The sequence below is a fragment of the Zeugodacus cucurbitae genome, chromosome 3 (genome assembly GCF_028554725.1).
Source record: "Zeugodacus cucurbitae isolate PBARC_wt_2022May chromosome 3, idZeuCucr1.2, whole genome shotgun sequence".
NCBI classification, from domain to species: Eukaryota; Metazoa; Arthropoda; class Insecta; order Diptera; family Tephritidae; genus Zeugodacus; species Zeugodacus cucurbitae.
This window is the reverse complement of record NC_071668.1, coordinates 24,519,790-24,530,450: the sequence shown is the minus strand read 5'-3', so window position 1 is coordinate 24,530,450 and position 10,661 is coordinate 24,519,790. Positions and strand designations below refer to the sequence as shown.

General features: G+C 36.6%; 2 protein-coding genes across 3 annotated transcripts; both read left to right on the top strand.

The window, feature by feature from the left end:
- Nucleotides 1-6,478: 6,478 nt before the first annotated feature.
- Nucleotides 6,479-9,347, top strand: LOC105216909 (angiopoietin-related protein 1-like). 2 transcript variants are annotated; one of them, XM_054227724.1, is made up of 4 exons: nucleotides 6,479-6,675; nucleotides 6,855-8,455; nucleotides 8,554-9,081; nucleotides 9,138-9,347. In XM_054227724.1, exons 2-4 carry the CDS (start codon nucleotides 8,250-8,252, stop codon nucleotides 9,283-9,285), a joined length of 882 nt encoding a protein of 293 aa, XP_054083699.1. In that variant the 5' UTR covers nucleotides 6,479-6,675; nucleotides 6,855-8,249; the 3' UTR covers nucleotides 9,286-9,347. The 2 variants fall into 2 exon arrangements, with proteins under 2 accessions (XP_054083699.1, XP_011189963.2); XM_011191661.3 differs by having other exon boundaries at nucleotides 6,479-6,731.
- Nucleotides 6,958-7,475, top strand: LOC105216910 (fibrinogen C domain-containing protein 1). Its single transcript, XM_054226569.1, has 2 exons — nucleotides 6,958-7,196; nucleotides 7,301-7,475. The coding sequence occupies exons 1-2, from the start codon at nucleotides 6,958-6,960 to the stop codon at nucleotides 7,473-7,475; spliced, it is 414 nt and encodes a 137-aa protein (XP_054082544.1).
- Nucleotides 9,348-10,661: the final 1,314 nt, after the last annotated feature.

Here is a 10,661-nt window from a genome sequence, read left to right as displayed (position 1 = left end):
TACAAAATTTGGTCTTTAGAGCAGAATGTGAGCTCAGACAAATAAAAAGACCTGTATATAGAAGAAATACAGGCAAGAAAAAGTCCTATACATGAATTAGGCAAAAGACAAAAAAAAAATCAATTGAAAAGATTGTATGTAAAACGTATTTGCGAGAGACAATACGCATTAGTTAACTGTTATTCAAAGAATTACAGCAGCTGTGAGTCGAGGCACAGCAAGATCAACAAGGCGATCGAAACAAAAATCCTCAAATTCTTTGAAGAAAAAGAACAGTTTGTTTTTTTATAAAATTTTAATATAAAAAATAATATGGAAGTATGCCGCATTTGTTGTAGAGTTGGGAGACAACAACAAGCATCCAAAGGAATGGATACAGGGGCAAGAGCGTATAGCCCAACCGAAAAAGTGGCAGACCACTTATTGCAAGCAATTGAAAAAAGATCGGAAAGAATTAGATCTATAATTGCAAAGGTAAAAGCAAATATATATATTGCTGACGAAGCTGCACTCGAAAGGTATGAAAATCGATTACAACATTTTCAAAACCTCGTGGAGCAAAATTTGGATGAGTTATCATATAATTACGACGAGAAATTTATTTATAATGAAGCAGAGGAATTACTGGTTGAAGTCGCTGAAATTGTGCGAATGTTGAAAATGCAAAGGGAATTATTCAACATTAAATTTTCGAGCCTACCTTTTAAGGCTCCAGCTACTAGTGGTTTTGACGCTGATTCAAAGGATAGTGTCTTTAGTCAAACCAATACATATGCCTCAGATCCAGAAATGCAATCAAATAAATTTTCGAGCCTAATTTTCAAGGCTCCAGCTAACAAAGGTAAGGTGGAAGCTAATGGTGGAAGTACTTTTGGCACCGCTACTACAGTTGGGTCCAAGGCATATGACGATGGAAATATGCCACTGGAGAGACTTGCCGGTAATGAACAACCAACTAATGACAAATACACATTGGAGAAAGTCACCTACTCTTATGGTGATAACCCAATTACAAAGGACCTGAAAAGAAACGACGACGCAGATGCATTACATGTCAAAAAAGTAGCAACACAGAAGGAAGATGTTACTACTTCTTCAAAACGTATCACTGTTCACAGCGAAATTTCGTTTCCGCATTATATGCTGTCAAAAAAAATGTTCATAAAAGAAGAACTTATTTCAGAAAGTTCTTTAGCAGAAGAATCTCATGAATTTCTTTTATCTGAGGAAAAAACAAATAAATTGGTTGAAGAAGAAGAAAAATATACACAAGGAGTTATTACTGAAAGTAACCAAATCGAAGAAAATATTGAAGATAAAAATGTCCAGCAATACAGAAGCAAATCGTGCAGGAGCTGGAGAATAACAATAACACCGATTGTGGCAACGATGATTGGTGGACATATTCGTGGTAAGAAGATACCAGACAACAATACAACATATAGGAGGAAAAATAACATGCTTGATTCACGAATGAAAAAGAAATACCACTATGTGAAAAAATTAATATATAAAAAGATGATAACATTACTGAAGAAAAAATCCAATGCGTTGGAAATTGATAAGAAGACATTACTACAATATATAAGGAAAAGTCGAGAACAATTTAAACTTGCAAAATACAGTCAACAGATATTGTTTGAAAAAGTGGATGTAGTAACAACCATTTGGGAGTTACTAATACCATGGCAACTTATGTTGGAGCAGATATGGGCCATTAAAGGCCACTTTGGAATTAGGAGAAGGATGCACTGGCCGATACAAAGGAGTTATTCTTGCGGCTTCACAACATTTTAACTCGCAAAAGGTAATTGAGGCACCTGTAAATCAACCGATGATGGAAGTAAACGAAGTACCCAACCCTCAAGTAATTGTTCAACAAGAGACTTTAACTACAAGTATAAACGAAATCAAGGAGTTACAAAACATTGTGAAACAACTCAAAAAAGAAAACATCGAATTAAAAGAGGTCAAAATACATCATGTTACCGGACACGTCTCATTGGTACTTTTTATGATCGGTGTGCTGGTGGCAATCATCATTTATTATCGACTAAAAACCAGGCGACGATTACAAGCTGCAGTCGCCTTTCCAGGAGTCACTTTTGTCGCCCGGGAGAATGTTCAAAAATGAACATGTATGTTGGCGTCAAAAAGCCACACTTAGTTTTTATGCAGCAATACATTTAGTTTTTTATTACTCTACATATTAAGAATATTAAATAAGAAAAATGTAATAACATATACAGTCCACTGAACATAAATATGTATGTTCAAATATATTTAACGAACATACATACATTCATACATATAATACATACATTTATATATACAACGTACATATATTTATATGAGGCACGCATGCATCTATATGCAACATGCATGCACTCAACAAACACATTTATATGTATGCACAAGATAACCTATTGGTTATAAAAATACATTTGGGCAATTGCTTGTGTGCATTTGAAATAACCCCTTATCGTGCAACATATAAAATATACATATAGACATACACACATACATATATAATTAGTTCTTAAAATAATTCTAAAATTTGTATATAAGTAAGTAAAAAACCAAAATAAAATCAGAATGAAATAATTTCTCAATAAAGCTAGACTATCATTTATTTTCCCCCACCAGCGGTAAGAAATATTTGACACAGCTAGTTTTAACAATTAGGGTCCCCCCTACCTAACGGTACTTCTGACATATGAATTATAGAAACGTTCACCAACTTTTCTGCGAACGTACGACCGAAGTAATTAATTTTGGATTTGTCTGAAAATATGACTTTTCTCCAACACTCCTTGGTCCAAATTTTGTGTAATTTAGCCCACTGGAGGCGTTTTTGTCGCATTTTTACCCAAAACAAGTAAGGAAGGGCTAAGTTCGGGTGTAACCGAACATTATATACTCTCGCAATTTATTGATATAATTTTATAAAAATAACACAAATCGACTCATATATTTGGTATAAAGTTCAATAGAATAACGAAAATCATCATAAATAGTATATGGGGACTGAGGTAATTCCTAAACCGATTTCACTCGTTTTCACCACCAAGATACAATGTATCGAAGACTATACGCTCACTTAATTTAATATTACTTATAATTAGGTATATGGGATCTGGTGGAAGTTATGACCCGATTTTTACCATTTCAGGTACAGAGAGAAACTGTTATAAGAAAACAATTCAGAGAGAATGAATTACATTAAAATATCTGAGGGATTTACCTATATTTTCGGTGAAAAATTAACCTTAGGCACTAGGTTCTTCATGTTCGATATCAGGGGCCTTGAAAAGTCATGGTCCGATTTTGACAATTTTTCCACAAGTGGTGTCACAGCTCAAATACAGTATTTGTGTAAAGTTTTATTCCGCTAGCTTCATTGATTCCTTATGAATACATTATAAAGTGAACGAATCAGATGGAATTCAAAATTGAGTTATATGGGAAGTAGACGTAGTTGTGAACCGATTTCGCCCATATTCCACCCGTGTCATCAGGGTGTCAAGAAAGTGTTATATACCGAATTTCAAATCGGTCTAATAGTTCTTGAGATATGGTTTTTGACCCATAAGTGGGCGACGCCACGCCCTTTTTCCATTTTGTAAAAAAATCTCAGTGCAGCTTCCTTCTGCCAATTCTTATGTAAAATTTGGTGTTTCTGACGTTTTTCGTTAGAGAGTTAACCCACTTTTAGTAATTTTCAACCTAACCTTTGTATGGGAGGTGGGCGTGGTTATTATCCGATTTTTTTCATTTTTGGACTGTATAAGGAAACGGCTAAAAGAAACGACTGCAGAAAGTTTGGTTTGTATTGCTTTATTGGTTTGCGAGTTATATACAAAAAACCTATTTGGGGGCGGGGTCACGCCCACTTTTCAAAAACAATTACATCCAAATGTGCCCCTCCCTAATAGGATCCTATGTTCCAAATTTCATTTTCATAACTTTATTTATGGCTTAGTTATGACACTGTATAGGTTTTCGGTTTCCACCATTTTGTGGGCGTGGCAGTGGACCGATTTTGCCCATTTTCGAAAGCAACCTCCTCAGGGTGCCAAGGAACATGTGTTCCAAGTTTCATTAAGATATCTTAATTATTACTCAAGTTATCGCTTGCACGGACAGACGGACAGACGGACGGACAGACATCCGGATTTCAAATCCACTCGTCATCCTGATCATTTATGTATATATAACCCCATATCTAACTCTTATATTTCTTGGTGACACAAACAACCGTTTTGTGAACAAAACTATGATACTCTATGCAACAGGTTGCGAAAGTATAAAAAGTGTTTTTTTGGATGGTCAACGGCCAGTCCGGCTTTTTGGATGCGCCTTAGTACAATCCGTGTTCTGATTTCGGTTCCATTCAGTTTCCGAACTTCGATTCTAATGTCTTCAACGGTTTTGAATTTGTTCCGAATTCTAATCCGCATAATATGGTGGTCTTCCTTGACAGAAGGAAAACATTGATAGTAGTCTAAATAAACTTTATTTGTTTACAAATATTGCGTATACTCAAGTTCTGAGATCACAAAGCCAAAATTACTGTTTTATCAATTTCACCCAATTTTTGCAATTTTGCACTTTTCATTTTATTTGCAATGACGTGTACTTAGTATAATATATTGTTTCTTGTATATGAGAGTTTGATTTGTTAATACTTCTTCTTCTTGACTAGCGTAGACACCGCTTACGCGGTTATAGCCGAGTCCACAACAGCGCGCCACGTATCCCTCCTTCTGTCAGTTTGGCGCCAATTGGTTATACCAAGCGAAGCCAGGTCCCTCTCCACCTGGTCCTTCCATCGGAGTGGAGGTTTCCCTCTTCCTCGGCTTCCACCAGCGGGTACTGCATCGAATACTTTCAGAGCTGGAGCACTTTCATCCATTCGAACAACATGACCTAGCCGCTGTCTTTTTATTCGCTGGTCTATGTCTATGTCGTCAAATAACACATACAGCTCATCGTTCCATCGTCTGCGGTATTCGCCGTTGCCAATGTTTAAGGGACCATAAATCTTCCACAAAACCTTTCTCTCGAAAACTCCTAGTGCTGTTGACATCGTCCACGCTTCTGCACCGTAAAGTAGGACGGGAATAATGAGAGACTTCTAGAGTTTGGGTTTGTTCGTCGAGAGAGGGCTTTACTTTTCAATTGCCTACTCAGTCCATAGTACCACCTGTTGGCAAGAGTGGCTGACATTGTTATTGCTTTTAATGCTGGTTCCCAGATAGACGAAATTATCTACAACTTCAAAATTATGACTGTCAACAGTGACGTGGGAGCCAAGACGCAAATGCGCTGACTGTTTGTTTGACGATATTTCGTTCACCACCAGAGCCATACGCTTCGCTTTCTTATCCAGTCTGGAAAAAGCAGAACTAACTGCGCGGGTGTTGTTTCCAATGATATCGATATCATCGGCGTACGCCAGTAGCTGTACACTCTTATAGAAGATTGTACCTTATCTATTTAGCTCTGCAGCTCGTATTATTTTCTCCAGCATCAGACCATATTTCGGGCCCCGGCGAAGTCGATCAGCCTCAGAGCGTTTGGCGATGTTTCGTCATGGAGGCTGAATTTTCCGACTGTTGTGCCAAAGACACCTTCTTTACCCACCCTAGCGTTAAAATCGCCAAGCACGATTTTGACATCGTGACGGGGGCAGCGCTCATAGGTACGTTCTAGGCGCTCATAGAAGGTATCTTTGATCACTTTGTCCTTCTCTTCCGTCGGGGCGTGGGCGCAAATCAGCGATATGTTGCAGAACCTCGCTTTGATGCGCATTGTGGCTAGACGTTCATCCACCGGAGTGAATGCCAGGACTCGACGACGGAGTCTCTCTCCCACCACGAATCCCACACCGAATTTGTGCTCCTTTATATGGCTGCTGTAGTAGATGTCACAAGGACGCACCTTCTTCCGTCCTTGTCCCGTCCATCGCATTTCTTGGATTGCGGTGATGTCAGCCTTTACTCTTACGAGGACATCAACCAGCTGGGCAGAGCACCTTCCCAATTAAGGGTCCGGACATTCCAGGTGCATGCTCTTAATTCGTAGTCCTTTAAACGCTTGCAGTGGTCGTCATCAAAATTGGGGTCTCTCATCCGAGGCTGTTTCTTCCTTTTCATTGGGGGGTGTTTTTATGTGGAGGGTCCCAAACCCTACGCACAACCGCATAAGCGGGTTTCGCCTTCTCACTTTAGCTCGACTTTGACTCCATCCTCCGATCGATTTAAAGTCACTGTATGTAAGTGTCCCTGATTTTTTGTCCGCTACTGTATTTTGGGGCACTCATTATAAAATTCTAATTGCTGCGCCGTGCTTTTGTACGCTTTTATGAATGATTTTACGTTTATAAAAAGCTTCACACGCGTTTCTACAAATCTAATTAAGTATAAATTATGTAGATTATTTCACTTTAATCCACACTTAAGTACCAAGTGTTAGTTTCAATTCGACGTCCAAAGAGTACGTGCATTTCGCGGCAAAATGTCTCGCTTTGCTTTCTTTATTTTCGTGAATTTTATTTTAATTTCGCAAATTAAATTTGGATTTGGTCAATATAATGATACGAGTACCGTGTGCGATTGCAATTGTGATGTGGAAATAGATCTCGTTAAGAAATTTATGAAGGAATTAGAAGAGGTGCGAAAAAGTACAGACAAAATTTCCAATATTGAAAAGCAGTTACTTGGGAATCGGTAAAAATTATTAACTATTATGGCATGTCTTGAAAGTAAAATAATAAATAAAATGTTCAAGTATATAAGGCGCTTTTAAAGAGTTATGGAGCAGTACTTACAGTTATTAAATGTTTATTTCAGAGCATCAAATCCATCTAGTTGTAGGGAAGCAAAACCATCGAGTTGTATGGAAGCAGCCGCTAACAGCTTGAAAAGTGGCGTTTATAAAATTAAACTCGAAAAGATGAATATCACCGAATTGGATGTGTTTTGTGAAGAGAAAGTAGATTCCGGTGGATGGTTAGTAATTCAACGTCGTCGACGTTTCTCACAAAATTTTAATAGAAAATGGAGTGACTATAAGAAGGGATTCGGCGACTTAACGGGAGACTATTGGTTCGGTTTGGAAAAATTGCACGCGCTCACCAGCAGCTGTGAACAGGAGTTGTATATTGAAGTGGAAAGAATTAATGGCGCGGTAGAGTTTGCAAAATATTCCGAATTTGTTATTGCAGATGAAGCTGAGGACTACGCTTTGAAGGATTTGGGATATTATATTATAGCGGAAATTATGTTTCATTTTGCAGTAACTTAAATGGACACGACGGAGATAATGTGGAGTTTATCAGTCCGAACGGAGATAATGTGGAGTTTATCAGTCCGAAAAAGATGATAAGCGATATATCGGTAACGTTAGCGCAAATGATGATACGACCAACCGAAAACTGCTTTAGACGATTGGCGTTGAGCAATTTAAATTGATATGTCTAAGGAAAATATTATATTTTAACTATTTGCATTCAAAACGTTCTGGTTTCTGCCAGAGTAACCACTACTATATTCATTAATTCCAAAACATAGTTTTTTAGTTATCTTGTAATTCTGCGTCAAGAAGAAAATACAATAAATAAACAAATATAAATATTGTATATTGATATGGAGGGATAAGCTGTAATGCTTAAGATGCGTGACATACTAGAAAACATCAAAAGACGAGTGTTGCGGAGTGGACACCTGCAGACTGCTAAAAAAATCTTGTATGAAATTATTTCTGTATATATTGCAATCACAATATTGATTATAAATACTTTGAAACTCCTACTCTTTGTATGTGTCGCGGCAAGTTTGTTGCATTCTAATTTTTGTTTTTATATAACGGATTCACACTCATTTCAAAAATATTCACTTTAGAAGTATGAAACAATTCTGATAACAAATGACGGGATTTTGAAATTATAATGGCGTTTCCACCATCAAATTTTTAGCAGCTAACTGCAAGAGTCGGATTTTTAAGCAAAAAAATTTATTATGTATTATGTATTATATAAAACCGAATTATTTTTATTGCGGTATCATTAAGTTTTGATGCAATGCAAATTCTAACTCACCAAGCTGAGTCAGTACAAATGTTTATCGTAGCACTCAAATATATATATAATGTACTCATAATGCAGTTTAGTTATTTCACTTTAAAACATTTTCAGAAAGGGTCAGTCATAGTTCGGCATCCACACAATCCACACAACTGGTGGCAAAATGTCTCGCTTTAATTTCATTGCTGTGCTGAATTATTTTTTAATTTTGCAAATTAGATTGAGTTTCAGTTACGATAATGATACGTGCACAGTGTGTAAATGTGATTGCAATTGTACAGTGAAATTAGCTGTCGAGGATGAAGGAATGAGTGAAGATCAAATCGTCACCACGGAAGCTAATATCGAAGAGCAAATTATTGCGAATCGGTAAAAATTATTAACTATTTCTGAAACTCTTAAAACTGTTAAGCTGTAAAAACCAGTTATGCTGTATAGAACACACACTTATTAAATGTTAATTTCAGAGCAACAAATCCATCGAGTTGTATGGAAGCAGCTGCCAACAGCTTGAATAGTGGCGTCTATAAAATTAAGCTCGAAAAGATGAATATCACAGGCTTGGAGGTGTTTTGTGAAGAAAACGTCGATTCTGGAGGATGGTTAGTAATTCAACGTCGTCAAAGTAACTCAGTGGATTTTAATAGAAACTGGCAGGACTATAAGAAGGGATTCGGCGACTTAAAGGGTGACTATTGGTTCGGTTTGGAACAACTACACGCGCTCACCAGCAGCTGTGAACAAGAGTTGTATATTCAACTACAAATTGATAGTGGCGAAACTTACTTTGTGAAATATTCAGAGTTTGTTATCGCTGATGAATCTGAGGACTACGCTTTGAAGAATATTGGTAAATATAGCGGCAATGCTGGCAATGGCTTAAGAACTCATTTAAGCATGAAATTTTCAACGTACGATCGTGATAATGATATTTATAAAGATAATTGTGCAATGATTTTTAAGGGTGGTTGGTGGTTCCGCAGTTGTTATAGAAGGTAAAAACAATTTTTCATTTTTGAGGATTCTTGCTATTATATCTTTTAATTCTCAGTAACTTGAATGGTCTGTACGGAGATGATAAGTTCGGATTGAAATGGGTTGACATAGAAAGACGTGAATTGATAGTGTTTGCGCAAATGATGATACGACCAACACAAAATTGCTGGAGACAGTTAATGTTGAGCAATTTAAATCGATAATTTTTTTTATCTTATGTATAGTTTTCAAATATACTTACTTGTACTAGATATATAGATCAAAAAAGAGGAATTGTATGCAAAAAAAAAAAACGCACTGATTACCTTTTTCTTAAAATCGGTTTTACATAGTTTTATTTATTCTTTAGACAACCCTTGGTTGCTTTTATTTGATTTACAAATTGTCTCCACACGACTCGCGAATAATCCACTTCGTATAACAATCGGAACTTTGACTTCGATAACCGGATGGCGGCTGGTAATGGCAACGATGTTTAAAAATATGTCGAAGCTTCTGATTCATGTGTTGAAACGAAAAAGAAGCTCTTCCCTATCGGATGCAACCTTTTTGTATCTTGGCTGGTAAATACATATTCGTGGGTTGGTGTGTTGTGTGCTGTAGGTGTCAAGGGTGATTGAGAGTGATGCGTGTTATGTAATGTGTTACGTAGGCGATGTTACAAGGTCATACGAGTATGCCATGTGAACAAACCATCAACTTTTTGAAAGCGGGTTTCTGGTTGCGAAGGATGAAAGGGATATGACCGCAATTAAGTTTTTTAAAAAAGAAGAGATAAAACTACCACATCTTACATTACTGCCTGATCTACTGATATCACAACTTAAATTAAATTACTTAAAATATTTGCACTTTTAAGAAATTTAAAACTGTTTCGTAAAGTTGATGCCTGAATTTAGCATTTAGTTTTATATGATAAGCATATGACGCAAATCTGAAGCTGCTCGATTTCGGCACTTGACTCACAAAATTCACTTTCCCATATTTGGATCAGCTGTCACGAAGCTAATGTGATTTAAATGTACTTTTCAAACTTTTTGCCGAAACTGTCTAGCATATTTTTGTTTTTCACTCTCGGTTTGTCATGTAAACTTTTAATAAAATTAATTTTCTTAAGTGATTATTAATAACAAACAACGTTGGCTAATTTGAATCATTTTTGAGTAAATTAGCTTTAAGCTAGAGTTGAGGGAAGTTACCGTTAAATTTGCTTTAATAAGAGCTGATGGAGCAGTTATATTTAACAATAATATAATAAATAGAGACCGTTTCGCACTGTTACTTTTTTCGCAGTTCATGACGTCATGCACGAAAGAAGAAAAGTTTTGGAGTGCTTTCTTTATGGAAATTTGACAGTACGGTCGCTTATAACACACCGTGTCGCTATGCTACTCTTAATAAGAATCTTTTTACAACTCTTCATATATATTTTATTACAACAATGGTTTTCCACTAACTTCTAATTTTTCGCCTTACATGCAGCTTGTCGTGCAAAAAAGGGGATACTAAGCAAATAAAACTGGTGAAATAATTTTTCTTTTGCAGATGATGAATTACATACATATTACAGCAAGGCAAC

Coding starts and splice junctions, on each gene's coding strand:
- LOC105216910 (XM_054226569.1), top strand. CDS start 6,958: ATGAATATCACCGAATTGGATGTGTTTTGTGAAGAGAAAGTAGATTCC. Junction 7,197..7,300: donor AGAATTAATGGCGCGGTAGA/GTTTGCAAAATA, acceptor TTCATTTTGCAG/TAACTTAAATGGACACGACG.
- LOC105216909 (XM_054227724.1), top strand. CDS start 8,250: ATGTCTCGCTTTAATTTCATTGCTGTGCTGAATTATTTTTTAATTTTG. Junction 8,456..8,553: donor GAGCAAATTATTGCGAATCG/GTAAAAATTATT, acceptor TGTTAATTTCAG/AGCAACAAATCCATCGAGTT. Junction 9,082..9,137: donor TTCCGCAGTTGTTATAGAAG/GTAAAAACAATT, acceptor TTTAATTCTCAG/TAACTTGAATGGTCTGTACG.